The sequence below is a fragment of the Fusarium vanettenii genome (genome assembly GCF_000151355.1).
Source record: "Fusarium vanettenii 77-13-4 chromosome 1 genomic scaffold NECHAsca_8_chr1_1_0, whole genome shotgun sequence".
Taxonomy (NCBI): domain Eukaryota; kingdom Fungi; phylum Ascomycota; class Sordariomycetes; order Hypocreales; family Nectriaceae; genus Fusarium; species Fusarium vanettenii.
This window is the reverse complement of record NW_003315876.1, coordinates 927,670-947,846: the sequence shown is the minus strand read 5'-3', so window position 1 is coordinate 947,846 and position 20,177 is coordinate 927,670. Positions and strand designations below refer to the sequence as shown.

Below are 20,177 nucleotides of genomic sequence, written 5' to 3'. Positions count from 1 at the left end.
TAGACCATGTTCTAACTCAAAACGTTGTTGCGTCTGCTCGCTAGAAACCTTGTGTAAGATGAGTGTGAAGGGGAAAGTAAACATCAAAGAGTCTTCAAACTCGGCTCAATTCATCCCATGTCGCCAGTCATATGCGCGACTCCGAAACAAGTAGAAAAAGAACAGCGCATGAATCAATTTCTGTGTGTTGGCACTTGATTTGCATAATAATCTGGTCATATTAAACACATGAGAGGCTCGCAAGGATGAGGTTGACATAAAAGCGGACCCACAACCAATCGGGGGCAGGGCGGCCGTTGCTAGGCGGTTGGCCCGTTGTTTGTTTACTACGGGATTTGGCTGGCCGAAGCCTCAGGCCCCGCCATACAGACAGAGGTATACTCTTCCTTGGTCTGCCGTCTTCTTGGGCACTATTGACAATTTGTGACATGGGCCAGATCGGAGACGTAGTAACGATCCGGTTTCTTCTGACGCTCCAACACTTTGGTGTTTTTTCCCCCCTCTCACTCATCCGAGTTCCTCAGTATCATCCCCCATCACCAGGCCAAGCGCATGTCTTGAAATCGAAGCTCTGTGCTCAAATCAAATTGAAGCGCTGACCACGACCACGACCGCTCTTCCATCCCTCTGACGACCCGAGCGCCGCACGCTCGAAACAATGTGTTAACGTCACCCGGAAGGTGCTATTATTTCTTAATATTTTCTGAGCTCAACCGTTCCTTGACCGTTCCAAAGCGAGACCGAGACTGCGGCTCGGTCGACGACCACTACAACCACAATGTCGTTCCGCACTCACCATTTCCAAACTCAACATCTGCATCAACCTCAACACCATCTTCACAGTCAACCATCTCCGCAATCTCCTCCGCATCCGCTTCGCCAGTCACAAACCATCGACTTTGGCACCGCTACATCACCCTCCAACCTCAACCGCTTTCCTTCGACAACATCCTCATCCGCGTCGTCTGGCTATTCGCACGCCTCTGAACATAGCCTCAACAGCGGGTACACATCCGTCTCTAGTTCAGCCGGCTACGGTCAAACAGCTCCCGGTCATAAACGTGCCCAGAGCGATGTTAGAGCAAGAGCAAAGACTTTTGAATCCGGGCAAATGACGAGCCCCAAGAAATCCATCGACAATCCCTACGGATCCGTTCGACAATCTCTTCGACCGCTTCCTCAGGCTCCTGCAGCCTCCCCGCCAGCTACACCTCCTCATAAGTCGCCCCGCCATGACCGTGGCAAGAGTATCGATATAGGCAAATTGTCCTTGTATGAAGATGGTCGTGCCTCACCTACTTCGCCTTCTCGACCAACAATGATGCGACCCAACTCGATGCTTCTGACAAGATCCGACTCAGTTCGCCCACCGTTGCCTCATCATGCTACGTCACCACACCATGTGCATGCGCATAGCACAACCCTAGCTCGTGATGAACTGGAAGGGTTGGGCAAGTCTTCGACAAGTCAGCTGAGGACGCTATCTCGCCTAGTATCATCAGACGCGGCCGATGACTTCACAATCACCTCGCCTGCACAAGAAGTTGTTGGTTTGCGTGGTCGGCGCAGGTTACAACGGACAGACAAGACCAATGGAGGTCGCGGCCAGAAGTCGACTGGCTATAGCTGGGAGGGCCGAAATTGGATGGACAAGCAGCGTCAGTTCCTTCAAGCCTACGAATATCTCTGCCATATTGGTGAGGCCAAGGAATGGATTGAAGACGTCATCCAAAAGAACATTCCTCCTATCGTTCAACTCGAGGAAGCCCTTCGCGACGGTGTTACTCTGGCCGAGGTTGTAGAGGCACTCAATCCCGATAGACGGTACCGAATCTTTCAACACCCCAGGCTTCAATACCGACATTCCGACAACATTGCCATCTTCTTCCGATACCTCGATGAAGTGGAACTTCCGGATCTGTTCCGCTTCGAGCTCATTGATCTGTACGAGAAGAAGAACATCCCCAAGGTCATTTACTGCATTCATGCCCTTAGTTGGCTCCTGTTTCGAAAAGGCATAGTCGACTTCCGCATCGGTAACCTCGTGGGTCAACTCGAGTTCGAGCACCATGAGCTGGAGGCGATGCAGAAGGGTCTCGACAAACTTGGAGCGAGCATGCCCAGTTTTGGCAACATGGGCGCTGACTTTGGCGTTCCGGAACCTGAGCCTGAGCCTGAAGAGACTGAAGAGGAGAGAATCGACCGTGAGTTGGCAGAGAATGAGGAGTCTATCGTTGACCTACAAGCCCAGGTCCGAGGTGCCCTTGTTCGCGTGCGACTTGGCGATGTCATGCAAAGGCTCTGGGACGAGGAGGAGTGGTTGATGGACCTCCAGTCCCGAATCCGCGGCGACTTTACCCGGCAGATTATGGGATACCGACTGGAGATGAGAACCTTTGCTGTCAAGCTGCAGAGCGTAGCACGAGGCTTCTTGGTCCGGAGGAGGATGGGTCGACGGGATCAAATCCTGGAAGCACTGGAGCCTGATATCCTCGAGTTGCAGAACATGATTCGGGCTAACAAGGTCCGAAATCAGGTGCAAAACTTGACTTCCCAGCTCGAGGTGTGCGCAGGTCCCACCAGACAGATCCAGGCCATCGCGAGAGCCTTTCTGGTCAGGAAGAACCATACCGCCCAGTACGAGGAGACCAAGGAGACGGCTGCTACTGTCCAGAAACTGCAGGCGGCTGTTCGCGGAGCATTGCTTCGTGGAAAGATGGAGCAAGATCTTCAAGAGCTGGATGCCCAAACACATGCCATCACCGACCTGCAGGCAGCGGCGAGAGCATTGATGACTAGAAATGACATTGGCCGCCAGCAAGAGCAACTCAAGGCTTTCGGTCCTCAGTGGACCTCTCTCCAGGCCTTTGCTCGGGGTCTCCGTGCTCGAAAGGAGACGGACGCAGTCAAGGCCGAGCTCGACAAGCACATCAACGACATTGGCAAGCTTCAGGCTTTTGCCCGTGCAGCAGCAGTTAGGAGAGATGTCACGAGCTTGCTTGACGCCCTGCAAGAGAATGAACCTGCTGTGATTGACCTGCAAGCATTCATTCGAGGTGCTCTCGAACGAAAGCGAGTTGGAGCAGACTTGGATGCGCTTGAAGAGCAAGAGCCTCAGATTGTGGACCTCCAGAGCAATATCCGAGGATTCTTGTACCGAAAACAACACCAAGCCTTCCTCGATGAGCTGGCTTCCCACACACCGCAGATTATCGATCTTCAGAGCATTCTTCGAGCCATGATGGAGCGCGCTAGAGTCGAAGACATCATGGCAGAGCTGGAGCAAGAGGAGGAGTCAATTGTCGAGTTCCAGGCCGCTGCCAAGGCCTTTATCGTCCGGGCTCGATTCGAAGAGAAGAGACGGTTCTTCAACGAGAACATGCAAAAGGTCATCAAGATCCAGAGCTTTGTCCGTGCCAAGGTACAGGGTGAAGCTTACAAGAGCTTGACGACTGGCAAGAACCCTCCTGTCAACGCCGTCAAGAACTTTGTCCATCTTCTCAACGATAGTGACTTTGACTTCAACGAGGAAATCGAGTTTGAGCGGATCCGCAAGACAGTCGTCCAGCAAGTGCGACAAAACGAGCTTCTGGAGAACTATATTGACCAGCTCGATATCAAGATCGCCCTCCTGGTCAAGAACAAGATCACCCTGGACGAGGTTGTTCGACATCAGCACAACTACGGAGGCAACTCGATGGGCTTCCTCGCCAACAGCTCCATGTCCTCTGCCAACCAGTTCGACCTCAAGGCCCTCAACAAGAGCTCAAGAAAGAAGCTTGAATCTTACCAGCAACTCTTCTTCAACCTCCAGACCCAGCCCCAGTATCTTGCTCGACTCTTCAAGCGTATCCGGGAGCAAGGAACGGCTGAGAAGGAATGCAAGCGCATTGAGCTCCTTATGATGAGCCTCTTTGGGTATGCCCAGAAGCGACGAGAGGAGTACTACCTTCTGAAGTTGATTGCCCGTTCTATCCGTGAGGAGATTGCTGGAGCTAGAGCCGTCCAGGACTTTATCCGCGGCAACTATTTCTGGTCCAAGCTCCTCAGCAACTACACTCGCTCACCTCGCGACCGCAAGTATCTTCGAGACCTTCTTGGCCCTCTTATTCGGGACAACATTGTCGAGGACCCGGCTCTCGATCTGGAGAGTGACCCTATGCAAATCTACCGATCAGCCATCAACAACACCGAGTTGGCCACTGGTCGACCCGACCAAAGACCACTGGATGTTCCCCGAGAAGTTGCCATTCGCGATCCTGAGACCCGACGACTCTTTATCGATCATCTTCGAGACCTTCGAGAGATCTGTGACCAGGTGTTTATGGCTCTGGAAGACCTTCTTCACAAGATGCCCTACGGTCTCCGCTTCGTGTGCAGTCAGATCTTTGAGGGCCTGCGACAACAGTTCAAGCGGGAGTCCCCAGAGAGCCTTCTGCAGGTCGTTGCGAACTGGCTTTGGAGATTCTACCTTCAACCGGCCGTGACGGCACCCGAGAACGTGGGTGTGATCGAAAAGACTCTGAGCCCTCTGCAGAAGAGGAACCTCAGCGAGGTCGCCAAGGTCATCAGCCAGGTTGCCTCTGGTCGACCTTTCGGCGGCGAGAATGTCTACCTGCAGCCCCTGAATGCCTTTATCGCCGATTCTATCGAGCGTCTCGTCCAGATCACCGGCGACCTCATTGCTGTTCCCGATGCTGAGAGGACGTTTGATATTGACGAGTTCAACGATCTGTACGCCAAGAACAAGCCAACCCTGTACATCAAGATGACAGATGTCTTTGCCATCCACAACCTGGTGGCATCGGAGCTTCAGACAATATGTCCCGGCCGTGAGGACGTTCTCCGGGAGATCATGCACGACCTCGGCAGTGCTAAGAACAACGAGAGCGAGATGAACGCCGCCGGATCCTCGGATATCCAGATGTTTCTGACACCCAAGCTGCACGACATTGACGACCCTGAGGCTGATGTTAAGTCTCTGTTCATGGAGACCAAGCGATGCGTGCTGTATATTATCCGCGTGCAGACTGGTACCAACCTGCTCGACATCCTCATCAAGCCCATCTCCCCTGAGGACGAACACAAGTGGCACATGCTGCTTCGTGACGACTTTTCTGATGGCAGCAATACCCGAGGAGCCTACTCCGACTCCAACATGATTGATGTCACCCGGATGTCGTACCAGGAGCTCAAGAGAACAGCGCTGGAGAATGTGATGAGGCTGGAGAAGCTGGGCCGCATCTCCAAGCACAACTGCTACCAGGATGTGCTCAACGCCATCGCGCTTGATATCCGCACCAAGAGCCGTCGAAGAGTCCAGCGACAGCGAGAGTTGGAGGGTGTCCGCATGACTCTTAGCAACTTGCACGAGAAGGCTAAGTACCTCGAGCAGCAGCGCAAGAGTTACGACGACTACATTGAACAAGCGATGAAGACCCTCCAGAACAAGAAGGGGTACGTAATACCAGTCATACTGTTGAGATGACACTCACTAACAACCTGAATAGGAAGAAACGCTTCCTGCTCCCCTTCACCAAGCAGTACAACCACCAGCGCGAGCTTGAGCGCAGCGGTCGCGTGCCCAAGTTTGGCAGCTTCAAGTACAGCGTGCGCCAGCTCTCGGAGAAGGGTGTGCTCGTGTCGTGGACCGGTGTGGGCGAGCGCGACATGGGCCAGATCAACCTGACCATCTCGTGCGACGAAGTGGGCGTCTTCAGCCTCGAGGGCTCACGAGGACACATCCAGATCCCCGGTGCCAGCGCCCTGGTGCCCATCGAGGACCTCCTGCAGGCTCAGTTCGAGTCGCACCAGTTCATGACGCTTTTCGAGGGCAACCTCAAGCTCAACGTCAACCTGCTGCTGCATCTGCTGTACAAGAAGTTTTACCGAACGCAGTAAAGCGAGATTCATGTATACTTTTTCTTTTCTTCATTGGCTGCCCCTGGAGGGAAAAGCGACTGTTCAGGCTGGCCAAGTTCAGGGGGGAGGATATACGTACGAGACTGGATGAAGCATTGCAATCGGCGCGATGACAGGGTATTGCGCAAATGCGTGTTGTTTTTTGACTTGTTTTATCTTTTTGTTTTCAGGTTGCTCTGCGTGGGAGGAGATGGTGGAAGCGCTCAAGAGGCATGAACTGCAAACGACGACGACAACCGAAAAAATACTCACGACGGGCATTCATTGGGACAAAGCGGAGTAGGGAAGGCAAGGGAAAGGGAAAGGGATGGAAGGGGAAACAGAGAGAATTGTTGATGCTTTTTTTGTGTTGATGCCTTTGAAAGGGAGAAACAGGGACGGTCGCTTCGGATGGTGTGTGAAGGGATTGATTGATTGAATTACTAGGATATCGTTTCTGATTGGCATAATGTATGAAAATGGCATTAGAGCCTATTATCAAGCGCCTTGAACTCTCCGAAACTGCCGTGACTATTGTGCGATGACTTGTATTGTTTCATGCGCCGTTCGCTTCACGTCCTTGTGAAGATCGAGTTGTCAGCACAAAACAAAGAGTTGTGCCATTCATTGATAAAACACAAGACAGCCACTCAATGAAGAGAGGTTGTCGGTGATCGGGTATCGGAACAGCTAGTCCATGATTGGCTGGCTACCTTAGTTCAGGTTGTTAGTTGTAAGGAAGCCCCGGTGGAGAAGGCGTGAACTAGCAAGGTTCCTACGAGTCGAGGCCAGCAGTAGCGACAGCGACAGCAAATTGATTGATAGGGGATTATGTGTTAGCTTGCAGGTTGTAGGGAAGGGCGACTAGGGGATACGTGAATGGGGCAGAGGCAAAGATGCAAAGTGGGCGCACCGAAGACGAGAAGGGAAAGAAGGCACGTAGCATGGATTACGAAGGGAAATTGCTCACGAGCGGTGGGCGAGTTGCAGCTTGGTGTGTGTCGCGTGAGGGACATTGGTGCCTTGCTAGGGAGTGAATCTTGAGTCGAGAGACCAGAGGAGAGCGGTAAGGCCGTTGAGGCCGTTAGTCACAGAATTGTGGAAGAGACGAGATAAGCCCAACCTCGGTAAAGAAAGCAGACAAAAGGAAGGTGAAGGATGATCAGCTGAGACCCTGATTGTGCACGAGTCGATCAATTGTCCATCCTGGATCCAAGGCCGAGACTCGTTAACTCTTGGTCATGGCGACCTCTTCCACGACAGTTCATCAGTCAATTGTGCTGACTGGCGTCGCAGCAGAAATGCGAAAATACGACCCTCAAACAGCCGAGAGTGACTGATTTCGTCTTTGCATGCGTGGCAGACAATGAGTTGTTCGGGTACTGGCTGGCTGGCTGTGCGACCACAGAAGAAGCGACTGCTGCCTCGTCTGCTTGGGTGCGGGCTTTTGGTGGCGGCCGTGGTGGATTCATGAGCAATGAAAGTCCGGCCGGAAGTCGGTCGGCGTCAAGAGGGTCGATCAGCAACAGCCCCAACAACCAAGCCCGGGCTGATGTGGACATTGGCCGGTCCGGGACCCAAAATTGCGGCGAGCAATTCTCCAGCTCCCAAGAAGAAGAGACGGAGGGAAGCGATACTGGGAGCCCCCGGACCATGAGAGGGAATCGTCCGATATTTCAATGTCGACATCGGTAGTTGAGAAGGGGTGATTGCGTCGTGTCGTGTCGTCCTCGGCCAATTCCAACGCCAATTCGACTCTTACGGTTTCGTGGATGGCCGTAGCTCGCCGGATTGTCGGGAAAGGGTTTGACAACCCCAGATTGCACCATCCAACGCTGACAAGGCGTTATGGCACTACCGAGGAGAGCGCCTGGTGATGGGTCGGGGTGTACCAAGTAAACTGCGAACGCTTGCGCTAATCCGGGCGTGCCGTACGTGTCGTCCTTCGGGTGTCTGTCGTGTCTTGCCAGACCAGAGCCTCGTAGTTTGCGCAAACATCCTTCAACTGCATTGCAATGGATCGGGTCTTCGTCCTCATTCCATGAATGTCGCCTCGTTTTTGTTTTTTCCTCCCTTTAGCGGGATAACCGTGGTCAGACAGACGGTCGATTGCCGAAGGAGGAGAAGAGACAACAGAGGACGCGTCGGGAGGGAGGGCGTTGCAGATGGATGCGCAGCAGAAACAGGCAGGCTGTGGCGGGCGGCCAAAAGACGACGTGATGAATGCAATGGCAGCAGATTATCGCCCTGTGGAGCGCGTGAGGATTCTGAAAATTGTCTATACAGTGAATGGGCACGGTCCGTGGCACCGGCCATCGGGAGGGTCGTACAGTGTCATGTAGGATCCCCATGCACCGTATAGACAATTCTTGGAGGTTGCAAGTTTCTCGAGCCCTTGGCCTCAAGGGAGGTGCAGATAAAGGATGCAGGGACCGGCTAATGGGCGTCCGAGGCCAGTGCGTCGTCAACTCCCAGGGCTCCGTGCTCCGTGGGCCATCGTGACGCCCGCTAAAGCAGGAATGCAGAAGCAGGAGCCAGTGGAGAAGGACCTGGGTGCTTGTGTTGCTGCTCGTTGCTCAGAGATGGTGGGACGAGGTGCAGGTTGCATCGTTTGGTTTGCATGAAACGAGGGACGGGAGGCGGAAGACCTTCGACAGGCGCATGTGGAGAATCAGCAACAGCAACACCAGCGGCGACGCCATCACGGTCGAGCTGAGGCGGGCACTGTATGTATGTGCCAATGCTGAAGCTGGATGCATCACGATGGAGTCGCGGATGCGTAAGAGAAGGAGATCCCCGAAGCCCAGGTCAACAGAGATCGGTGTCCGTGTGATGAATCGAGAGCGAGGTTGTGACCTTGGCGGTTGATGTTGATGCTTGTTCTTGTTCTTGTTCATGGTCCAGATTCTGCACCTTGACCAACCCATGCAACGGCATGCAGTTGAGGATTATGCCCACGCAGGATGCAATCTTTTTTGAACGTGTTGGAACTGCCTGTCGAGGCTGACGAAGCAAGGACTTGACGAGGCTCAACAGGCTCAGCACAGCCAAGCTTTGGATCGACTTGCTCTCTGACGACATCTTTTAGCCAGACTCTCGTTATGGCTTGGTCAGATTTATCTGATCCCCAAACAGCGCCAGTAAACATGATGTATGATGATGATGATGCTGATTCTAGTCAATGACCGGAACGAGTGGGAAGGACGTGGCTTCTCGACTTGGAGCCTGGATGGCTGATGGAGGGTTGGATGGAACATGGCAGATGGACCGTGTAAGATGGAGGGGCTGTCAATCTCTGTGGGCTTGACCGGGGAGGGATTGGCGAGCAAGGCGCTGACCAATCGCGACTTGCCGCTGGCCGAATTGAGTAGTCGCTCAGCCTTGAATCCCTGCATCCTTCAGCACACGAATTCGAGACGCAGCCATCAATTGTTTGGCGCTTAAACAAGACTTTACACTATCGAGGTCCGGGGGTTTGTGAGATATGGACACAGAGGTCAGAGGGAATCCATGGAGGGATGTCTGACTCTGCGGCCGCGCACTACGGTAGCGCAACCGGACATGTGCCACGGATATCTACATACCGCCGTATCAAAAAAAGACAGACAGACTTGAGGAGGAGGAGCAAGGATAACAAAGGATGGCCATGTGATGTGATCTTTTTATCTCCCAGACACGGCATTCACGGACTTGGGAGCCGAACGCCGGGCTCATCAAGGGAATGATGGTGGGTAGAACCGGGCATCCATCCCTTGCGGCTCCGGAGAAGGCGTACGTGCATGATGGTGACCATCGGAGATGAAAATAAACAGCAAGAGTCTTTTCTCAAACAGTGCTCTGGCATTCGTGGTGTGTTGATCATGATCCTCGTGACAGGGTCTGAAAAGCCAGTCAGTCCAAGCTCGTGTTGATTGAGCTGGCCTCAGGATTAAATTATGCACTATTGAGGGCCACCCCGAACTCGGACAGTCACTGACACACGCGTTTAGTGCATATCCAGCTCTCATCTCCCCCAGCTTCCACAGGCTCCAATTTTCCCCATCTCCATCATGTCGCAGACACACACGCCCCTTTGCCATGCCCTAGCGCGCTCGTCTTCTTGCGTGATCGAACTTGCAACATGGCTTATTGGAATAACCCCTGGCTACGCACCCCTGCCACATCATAGACATGGACCCAACAGTGATATCGTCTGCCGAGCAGGGGACGTCTGTCCGTCCTCCACCGCCGTCGTGAGCCGCTTTACACACCACGCCTCACCAGAAGACTGATGGAACAATCGGAGGGACACCCCCAGCTCCCAAAAGATAAAAGGGCGACCATGTTCCCACTCGTGCCCATTGCAAAACTTGTGGCGTCAATCACCTCACCGGTTGCCTTCCCTTTTTTGGCCTACCTAGTCGGGGAATTTGCTGCTTGTCTCGTCGTCTCTTACCAGGATTTCCATCCCATCTCGAGCTCTCACCCACACAATACCCTCACGCAGATCCAGCCTCTACCCCATCTTCCTCCACTCTGCTTACCCCTGCATCTTCCGCTGTCCCCGTGTACATATATCGAGACAGTATCTGTTTGTACGGAGCGCGCTTGCTTGCTTGCTCACCATAGTCTTGTTCTTGTGCAGTGCTTCCGCGTGTGCCGTACAGTCCAACAACAACAAGTCGTGCTGCGCCTTCTCGGCCCCATTGATCCTTGACTTATCCCATCCGGATCCCACTTTGTCTTGTCTGAGCGGCAACAAGACGGACAAGGATACGGAGAGACGACTAAGCTAGTAGATCTCCGCATCGAATCTCACGAGACGTGTAGTAGCTTGACTCGATCTATCTACCCGTCTTCGCCAGCACGCCATACATTTATCAAGCCATCCCCTTCCTCCTGCCGGCTTGACTCACCTCCAACATCATAAACCTTAACCCTCTTCACATACAAACATCCCTCGATACCCCCTTAGCACTGTCATCAACTTTTGTCCCTAGACAACACTAGCAACATCAAGACCGTCAACAGTTCCTTCACCACCACTTCCCAACATCACACAGCCATATATCCAGACTGAGCTTTGAATCTCACAATGGCCCCTGATCTCAACTCTCTCCCCCCCTCCAACGGGGAGACCTCTGCGGCACCTCACCTCTCCCCTGAGGCAGAGAGACCCAACATTCTCTTCATCATGGCCGACCAGCTGGCTGCTCCCCAGCTCAAGATGTACAACCCCAACTCCCAGATCAAGACACCCAACCTCGACCGTCTTGCTTCCACTTCAGTCCAGTTCGACTCTGCGTACTGCCCTTCACCCCTCTGCGCCCCCTCACGCATGAGTTTGATCAGTGGCCAGCTGCCCATGAAGATTGGTGCTTACGACAACGCCGCTCAGATCGGCTCCGATGTTCCCACTTATGCCCACTACCTGCGAGCCAAGGGCTACCACACTTCTCTTGCTGGCAAGATGCACTTTATTGGTGACCAGCTCCACGGTTATGAGCAGCGTCTGACCAGTGACATCTACCCTGGCGACTTTGGCTGGGCCGTCAACTGGGACGAGCCTGACACCAGACTTGAGTGGTACCACAATGCCAGCTCTATCCTCCAGGCCGGTCCTTGCGGCCGAAGCAACCAGCTCGACTATGACGAGGAGGTCATGTTCAAGAGCACCCAGTACCTGTGGGACCACGTTCGTGAGGGTCCCAAGAAGCGACCATTCTGCTTGACTGTCTCTCTCACCCACCCCCACGACCCTTACACCATCACCAAGAAGTACTGGAACTTGTACGAGGACGTCGACATTGCCCTGCCCGAGGTCAAGGTTGCCAAGGAAGACCAGGACCCTCACAGCAAGCGACTTCTCAAGGTCTGTGATCTTTGGGACCAGAACTTTACCGATGACCAGATCAAGCGGGCTAAGCGAGCTTACTATGGCTCCGTAAGCTACGTTGATGACTGCATTGGCAGACTGCTTGAGACTCTCGAGGACGCTGGCCTGGCTGAGAACACCATTGTCATCTTCAGCGGTGACCACGGCGACATGCTCGGTGAGCGTGGCCTCTGGTACAAGATGAGCTACTTTGAGTCATCCGTCCGCGTTCCCATGTTGATCAACTACCCCAAGCGCTTTGCTCCCCACCGTGTTACCCAGAACGTGTCAACTCTTGATCTTCTCCCTACGATCTGCGATCTGGTTGGAACCAAGCCGGCTCCTTACCTCCCCATGGACGGTATCAGCATGCTGCCTCACCTCGAGGGCCGTGAAGGCCACGATACTGTTATTGCAGAGTACACTGGCGAGGGCACCGTTCGTCCTATCATGATGATTCGACGAGGTGACTGGAAGTACATCACTTGCCCAGCTGACGAGCCTCAACTCTACAACTTGGCCCGAGACCCTAAGGAACTTGACAACCTGGCCCGATTCAAGAAGATCCTGCCCAAAACCCCCGAAGAAGAGGAAGCCAAGGATGCCATCCTCAAGTTTGAGGCCGAAGCCCACGCCCGGTGGGACTTTGACGCCATCACAGAAAAGGTGTTTACTTCTCAGCGCACACGGCGAATCGTGTGGGACGCTCTCAAGGAGGGCGAGTTCACCAGCTGGGACTTTGACCCTGTCGATGACGGCAAGAAGAAGTAAGTCCTACTTTACCCCCTACATGCAGTCCAAGCCACATCGATCACATCACCCGCAAAGTTGAAGACGTGCTAACGCCGCTGCCGCAGGTACATCCGCTCCACCATCCCTCTCGACGACCTGGAGCGCCGAGCTCGCTTCCCGTTCGTCGATGCCAACGGGTACGAGAGCAAGGCGGTCTCTTCAGTCCGTAACTCTTAAGGGGGGGTGTATGTGTAGAGAAGGAACTTTTTTTACGAGACATGAATGAGGAAATTTGTTGGTGGAAGTTCGGGTTTAGCGGGTTTTGTCTGTCTGCCATGCACAGCGTCTGGGTTTTTACTTGAAAACCACCAATTCTTTGGCATTTGCGTGCATAGCCAGCTATTTGGATTTTTGTTTTGGAAATTGGTTAAAAGCAAAGCTGTATGTAGTCATGATGCGATTTGCAATTAATGAAAATGAAGATATTTTAAAGGTTAAACAACTCCCCGTGCATACTCATGAACTGGGCTTGAAGTATCAAGAGAGGGCTTGTCGAAGGTGGCTCAAACCTCGAGACTCCCCGAAGCCAACTCTTCTCAATTGCTGGCTTCGGCGTTAATTCGTCATTGATTATCGCGATTATCATCTTGCATCATCTCCCCGGACAATAATGAGCGGTGAGATTCGCGCCATTGATCTTGGGTATCAAAGTCCAATGAAGAGCTCCAAAGACCGAAATCTCCGGAGTGTCGGCCTGACTCGCACGACACGGCCGATCGCGCGATACGCGGGCCGCTCGCTCCGGCGGCTGGAGAGAAGGAAAACGTCTTATGCAGGAGGCAAAAAAACCAAAACCAAGGCTTTGCTTACAAGCGCGATTGTGTGATTTTGGCGTTGATGTCGACAGAGACCCATGACGTGTAGGAGTCTGGGGTGAAGTGGACCGCAGCAGGGTCCAGGCGTTCTAGCGGATGGGTTTAGAAGCTTCAGGGGCGTTGTTGTAGAAGCCCCAGTGTCTGGGACTGTGCTGAAAGGGTGTGCCTGGCGCTTCAGGCACTGAAGGTGAGTTTTGCCTGAGGGTGAGGCTGCCAGCTGGGAGAGCTCCACTTTCGGAGGTGAGTGTGCGCGTGGTGACGCGCTTCTAATTGAAGCTTCTATTGGAGAGCCCCGCGCATCGTGAACCTCCATTTTCAATTGTTTAGATCCATACGGGGTCAACAGATACACTTAGCGCATTGTTATTTCAGTGCTTATTTGCGTCGCGAGTTTTTTTTCTAACAATCAGGAGGTGTCTAACCGCAATCGCCAACTCCCTAGAGGCGCCTTCTTTGTGCCGACATCATGGACGAATCAAGAACGCACACCTTGGACGACGATGAGCTCAAGGTCCTGGAGCAGACCCTTAGCAAGCTAGCGCAGCTTTCTAGTAGCATTCAGAGCTTGAAGGCGGACCTCATGAGGAGCAATCCACTACCACCGGCGTGCGCTTCTTACCCTTCATCTTTATCTGAGTCGCAATGGCTAACTTGCAACCAAGATCCTCCCTTCAGGCCTCGACCCAGATTCTCCAGCGAAATCTTCAAACCGTCCTTGACAGTCTTAACGAAAACTCGGAACTCTTTAACCGCATGGCCATACACCCTTCACCAAACTACCCCGGCCGAACTCAAGAAAATGTCCTCACTCAGTTACTCCGCAAGAAACTCGAACCCGACGTGGAAGAACTTGTTATTGAGGGTCGAGAAGTTGCACGCCTCGCCACACCAGAGGGAATCAATGATCTTCAGGATATCTGGCACGAACTACGACAGTGGACGATCGACCGGGTAACGGCTTACGTCCGCGACGAGGCTAGCGACGTATACACTGTAGAAGAGCGGGCAGCAGGTGTAGAAAACGTGCGAACGGGTCTACGCAGGGATCTCGAAGATGAAGACGAAGATGAGGATGAGGAGGAAGATGAAGACGACGGGGCTGCGCAACATAAGATAAGGGGCGCTGAGCCAGAGACGCTGCTGTGGTTTGCGGCGAGGGGAGACTTTGAGGTGCCGCGCAACGTTGAGTATGAGCGGAAGAGGGATGTGTACAAGGGGCTTCAGGGTATCAACACCTCGCCTTTTGATATGCCGGCACAAGGGATGTAGAGATCCATGGTTGGACAGGTTGCGACGATATATTCGTGATATTACGGACTACAGCATGGTTTGGTCAAGGCGGCTATGTAAATCGCCAACGTTGAAAACGAGTTGGTCAAGGTATTTGCTTTCAGGTCATATCTTGGAAGCTGAGCTGACAGCTGTCTAGCGTTTGATAAGAGAGGGCCGCTTTGACGTGCAAAGCTGATGGGAGTTTTAGGGGTTAGAACTTTGGGTGGGTTAGATTCCTTATTGATTTTACAGTAATATGCAGGTCGCCAAAAGCAGGAAACCGAGAATTAGCATTGGTTGTTTATTCTTGTCATGTGGCGTCTATCGTGTATCAATCCAGATACATGCCATCCATCCCACTCATGCCCACGAGCAATGGCTTCATTGCTAAAGATTCCATCAAGACGCCATCTGAGATCCTTCGCTGAAAGTTTCCAACGGCGGGTCATTCCATCAAGGACAATGCCATCGGTCAAAGTTTCCAACACTGGGTACTTCCATCTCCAAGTTGACTCCCAATTGGACGTACCGGATAACCCCTCCAAGCTACATCCAGCACAGTACGGTATCCCCTTCGTCATAAGCTGACCTTGACTGTGGCTGACTGGCCACAGCCAGTGTCGTCACTCCAACGTCCATGGCGCGAAGCTAGGCCATTTGACTTGCTCGCGTTTCCCCGCGTTTCGTTGACAGCGCATGGCTTGGATGCTAGTGCTCACGAGGACGGGCGGGTGCAAAATAAATGCGACGGTTCTCCCTCGGTGTGTGGTTGATGTGTGTGTTGATGTTTTTTGACCGAGGAACATGAGTCGGTTACATATACCTGGAGCTGGCGTTGGAGCTTGCATTGCTTGCTCATTGCTGTTTTGCCATCATCATCTTTGCCATGATGGAATATCAATTGTGTCGCAGTGAGCGACCGCATACTCAAGACTTCTTGTACGAATCATTGGACATGGATATCACGAGCGACGATGCGACGCCCCGTTCAGTACCTGATCTCCCAGAGAAGGCTCACGAGAGGAAGCTCACCCTCCTCTCTCTACCACTCGAGATCCGTCTTCACATTTACCACTGGCTTCACCTCATGAGCCCCGTCCGACATGCCCAGCTCGCGCCGTGGTATCCCACCCCCGTGCACTGCCAGTACATCCTCCGGCCCCTCGACCACATCCTTCGGCCCCTCAACCACGAGGCAGAGCCCGACGGTGGCGAGGCTAAGGGCCTGCTCTCCCCGTACCGCCCGCTTTCCGGTCTCCCGACGAGCCTCCTCAGGGCAAACTCGCAGATCTACCACGAGGCAAGACTCATTCCCTTTTCGCAGAATGAGTTTGTCTTTGTCAATTGGTTCGCTTCAGGGCTCTGGGCTGCCCGCGCCTTCACGCGGGCTCTCGCTCCCTGGCAGCGCGGTGCCTTGCGGTACGTGCGTCTCGAGGTGCTCGCCCGGGATGTGGTAGTCGGCGGCGCGGGCCGGGAGGAATGGCGGGCCCTATGCGGAGAGTGGGCCTCGGGGGTGCGCGGCCTGCGGATGAAGATGGTGCTCGGTTCGAGTACGGCGACCGTCTCCGGACCCTCGGCAGGTGGAGGGATGGGGCCCCGATCGGAGGCGGCACGACAGTGGGTCGGCGAGGGACTTGGCTTGATGAGAAAGCTCGAGAGAGTTGAGATGGAGGTTGTGTCGCGGGGGATGAGCGACGAGGCCAAGATGCTGTGGTGTGAGAAGCTGGAGAGAGAGTTGAGGGAGGGAGGGCTCAAGTGGGCAGTGGTTGTGTGCGCCGAGAAGGTGCATGAGAGGATGGAATGGATCAAGAGTGATGTTGCGTGGAAGAATCAGTCTGGTTAGATGTTGGTGTTTTGGAGCTTCTGGAGTTGAGGGTCGAGATTGGCATTGTGAATACGATGTATGACTGTATGATTAACGTCTATATGTAATGGGATATGGATCAGTGGAGTTGTTGATAGTTATTGAAGCAATTATCGAGACAATTCTCTCCGACGTACGGACCACATCTCACCGCGTCACTGATAGATTGAATATCCTCTCCCATTGACCTATTAACTTGGATTAATTACACAGACTCACTCTGAATCCGTCATCCGCATCCGGTCATCGGCCACCGAGGGTCCGGAGATAAAGACAAGAACGGGAAAAGAGTCGATGCTAAGAATGCAGCTAAACTGGAAGACACGGGTAAGCAGGCATTGGGGCATGTGACTTCGCGCAACTCTCGCCCGCCAAATGGTCGGCGTGAGTCACGTCACACGTCGTCAGTCACGGATCCTCTCAACTCCACGAAGCGATAACGGCTGGAGAATTGACCGACTCCTTTCTTTGAGTGACTGTGTGTTTGTTCTTTTGTATTAAAACTCTTGTATATTTGCTGCCTGGACCTTTCATCCATTGGCGACTTGAAACGTCATCTCACCCCCGCCTCCATCTCCACCTTTGGTCGACTGAGCTTCTGGAACGAGGAGACGACAACGCAGTGAGACTTGGCAGCACTTCTTGTTCTCAGCATACACATATACGCGATGGAGGCTCGGTGTCAATGCGGCTCGGTGTCTTTCAAGACGCCCCTCCCTCAGCCTCTGGCTCTCTACATCTGCCACTGTAATGCGTGTCGGCGGCAGACGGGCTCTGCGTTCGGGACGTCGGCCATCTTTCCTCGATTCAATCTGCCAGAAACTGATCAGTTGAGCTGCTATAGGTAGGTAGGCAGAGGTTAGAGTCATTGAGATAAAGGCTAATATGTTTGACTCAGTCGACCAACTGAATCGGGACATCAACTCTACTGGTGAGTAGTCGAGATGACCTCTCCTAATTCATTATCAGTTGACGTTGTATAGTTACTTTTGCCGTAACTGCGGTACTCGTCTCATTCACTCGACGCCAGTATGTACACCTCCCACCCTCACCACATCATATTCACCAACCCACAGACCAAAAACGTCGTCTCAGTCAAAGGAGGCTGTCTCGAAGGTCTCGACTGGAAGCGTGCCATTCACATCTGGACCAAGAGCGCCATGGTCCCCATCCCAGAGGGTTCTGAAACACACTCTGAAGAGTCCGGCTTTACCGACTACGGAACGACGCAGGAGGACCTAGATCAGCCTGGAGACCTCGTGGGGAGTGGAGGATGCAACGACCCCCCTAAGAAGAGTGAGGATGTCGTTGTGGGTGGCTGTGATTTGAGCGGTTAAAATTGGTGCAAGGTGTTTGTGGTGCATTAGAGATACCTGGTGGGTTGTGAGATGAGTTGCCGGAGTTGTTGCCTTGAAGATGGGGAAAACATCATCTCAACATGAATCTGATGGAGTAAAGTCTTGGGAGAATTATAGGCGCAACACATGCGTGGTGGGTATAAAAATAAATCTACACTCTTGATAATACATGAAATCTCATAAATGCCAGTCTTGCTTAAACCAACCCATCAACGCTTTCCCCGTTGCGTCCTTGTCTGTTTCCTTCACGGCTTTCTTCATTCGCACCACCTGGCTTGCTCACATCCGAGTGCTTGGCGGGATCAAATACATAAATGGGGAATTCCAAGAACAGCGTTCTCTTGAGAAAGACGGGCATCTTCTCGTACAATTGTGGTGGGAAGGGGATGAGGATGCTGGTACGGTCTAGCCATCGCTTGTAGCCGTCCCAGTTGTTTCCCTTTTCATATCGTGACTTTGCCTTGGGACGTTCTGAGAGGGGCAGGCCGGAGACGAACATGAGGAGGATGGTGAGAAAGAAGGGGCCGAGTATGGAGGCGTAAAGGGCCTTGTATGCTTGGCCTCCAACGTATCCATCCGCGGTAGATGATACAGCAATCATGTAAATAGCTGTTCAGTTAGTGAGAGTCCATCTGATGAAGCATTTGGACTTACAAAACTGCATGATGATTTCTCCAAAGTAGTTCGGATGTCGTGAATAAGCAAAAAAGCCCTTATCACAAACATCCGACCCATTATGCGTCTTCCTAAACCGATACTTTTGCACATCACTCACACTCTCCATAACAAACCCAACAGTCCACAAAACAACACCAGCAATATCCCTCCCGGTACCAAAATCATGCTGACGATACTGCGTGACATTGGGGCAGTTGATCAACGTGACAGGCAGAGAAACAGTCCAGACCCAAAACATCTGAAAGACCCAAAAGCCGAGAAATGGGAAAAACTTGTCGCGTTTGTCGTCGAAGCGGTCATCTTTGCCTGTTTTTAGGATCCGGAAGAGGAGGAAGCCAGAAAGGCGGAGGGCCCAGATTATTAGGAAGAGGGAGGATACTATTTGGCGGGCGTGGTGGTGCCCGCTGAAGGAGAGGGTTAGGATGGCTAGGAGGGCAAAGTTGGTTCCTCCAGCAAAGTCTGGTGATGTTAGTAGCTATTGCTTGTGTCGGAAGAGTGGTGGATGTACCTGTGAGTTTGTCGAATTTCAAGGTGAAAGCTATGGCGAAGAAGAACAGTTGGTAGGCGACCGTTATGATAGCAGTGATGCCCATATAGTAGTTGTCAAGGACGTGTACGACCGTCATGTTGACTGATGGAGATGCTTGAATAGTGCACCTACCTTCTCATCAAAGAGTGAAATCGTTTGAGAATAAATAACCTCAAGAGTCGCATTCGCATTCGCATTAAGCAAAGTCAAGCATGTCATGTTTATCATTGACTTCGTGTCGCATTCTGTTAGTGAATGTCTTGGACCCTGAGTGATGACGTCGATGAAGTTATCCCGTCATCGGGCGCAGCAGAGCGGAAGTACCCCACCACGTGTTTCCAAGCGGAAAGGTACACTTTTCGGAATTAAACGATCTTGAAAAGGCAACCGATCGTTTGGCGATCCACGGCTTGCTCGGATCTACAGTAACCTCAACGGTCGAAAGGCACTTTACGCGCTCTCTCTCGCTTTATTTCTCCTCCTTTATCAATTCTCCATTTCATCTTCTGCCCGCCAAGGCTTAGCTCCAATAAGTCAAAGCGCCCAATGAACCAGGGAGGTTTCACCCTCGTCTCGCCATTGACGGAGAATTTCTAAGCCGCGTCTTCTTAAGCATAGACAGGGGGTTTTCTCTTGGTCAGCCACAAGCGGAAGACTTGCCGAACACGTTCTTTTTGACAGCAGCAACTGCACGCACAATCTCGGTAGGATGCGCGTTCCTGCAGTGCCCAGACTCTTGGGTCTGATGAAAGGCGCTTGTCAAAACTCTTGGTGAGACTGTTATTGTCTTCATCTGATGTTTGACACTTGTTAAAGGATAGTTGTATCAGATTGGCGCCTACAACTGTCATCATCTCATCTTGTTCCAATAGATGCTATCAAGTTGATATCGAAATCAATTCACACAACTTCATGTCCCGAGTCAAGTCTTGTATTTCAAGAAAAGTCCAGACCCCCGCCCGGCTATAAACTAAATGGCACCATCACCGAGTCCACCGCTTCACCCGTTCGCCGCGCCGTCTCAGGAACCCAAGCCCCCCCTTTGAAAACCCCTGAACCCCAACCCACACCCCTAGCTTTCAACCCATACCTCGGGACGGTTTGAGCCTCAGTC

The 20,177-nt window shown here is 52.7% G+C and overlaps 6 protein-coding genes across 6 annotated transcripts; 5 read left to right on the top strand and 1 right to left on the bottom strand.

The window, feature by feature from the left end:
* Window positions 1-778: 778 nt before the first annotated feature.
* On the top strand, window positions 779-6,406 carry NECHADRAFT_98573 (uncharacterized protein; the record flags this gene model as incomplete). Its single annotated transcript, XM_003049828.1, has 2 exons — window positions 779-5,457; window positions 5,511-6,406. The coding sequence occupies 2 exons, from the start codon at window positions 779-781 to the stop codon at window positions 5,899-5,901; spliced, it is 5,070 nt and encodes a 1,689-aa protein (XP_003049874.1). The 3' UTR covers window positions 5,902-6,406.
* Window positions 6,407-10,975: 4,569 nt separating this feature from the next.
* NECHADRAFT_74262 (uncharacterized protein) lies at window positions 10,976-12,724 on the top strand (the record flags this gene model as incomplete). The annotated part of the gene is made up of 2 exons (XM_003049827.1): window positions 10,976-12,522; window positions 12,613-12,724. The coding sequence occupies 2 exons, from the start codon at window positions 10,976-10,978 to the stop codon at window positions 12,722-12,724; spliced, it is 1,659 nt and encodes a 552-aa protein (XP_003049873.1).
* Window positions 12,725-13,828: 1,104 nt separating this feature from the next.
* NECHADRAFT_29887 (uncharacterized protein) lies at window positions 13,829-14,631 on the top strand (the record flags this gene model as incomplete). The annotated part of the gene is made up of 2 exons (XM_003049826.1): window positions 13,829-13,968; window positions 14,025-14,631. 2 exons carry the CDS (start codon window positions 13,829-13,831, stop codon window positions 14,629-14,631), a joined length of 747 nt encoding a protein of 248 aa, XP_003049872.1.
* A 958-nt stretch (window positions 14,632-15,589) lies between these two features.
* On the top strand, window positions 15,590-16,477 carry NECHADRAFT_74260 (uncharacterized protein; the record flags this gene model as incomplete). Its single annotated transcript, XM_003049825.1, has 1 exon — window positions 15,590-16,477. One exon carries the CDS (start codon window positions 15,590-15,592, stop codon window positions 16,475-16,477), a length of 888 nt encoding a protein of 295 aa, XP_003049871.1.
* Window positions 16,478-17,166: 689 nt separating this feature from the next.
* On the top strand, window positions 17,167-17,835 carry NECHADRAFT_30478 (uncharacterized protein; the record flags this gene model as incomplete). Its single annotated transcript, XM_003049824.1, has 4 exons — window positions 17,167-17,342; window positions 17,397-17,429; window positions 17,482-17,527; window positions 17,575-17,835. 4 exons carry the CDS (start codon window positions 17,167-17,169, stop codon window positions 17,833-17,835), a joined length of 516 nt encoding a protein of 171 aa, XP_003049870.1.
* A 217-nt stretch (window positions 17,836-18,052) lies between these two features.
* On the bottom strand, window positions 18,053-19,160 carry NECHADRAFT_30337 (uncharacterized protein; the record flags this gene model as incomplete). The annotated part of the gene is made up of 3 exons (XM_003049605.1): window positions 18,053-18,465; window positions 18,511-18,993; window positions 19,043-19,160. 3 exons carry the CDS (start codon window positions 19,158-19,160, stop codon window positions 18,053-18,055), a joined length of 1,014 nt encoding a protein of 337 aa, XP_003049651.1.
* Window positions 19,161-20,177: the final 1,017 nt, after the last annotated feature.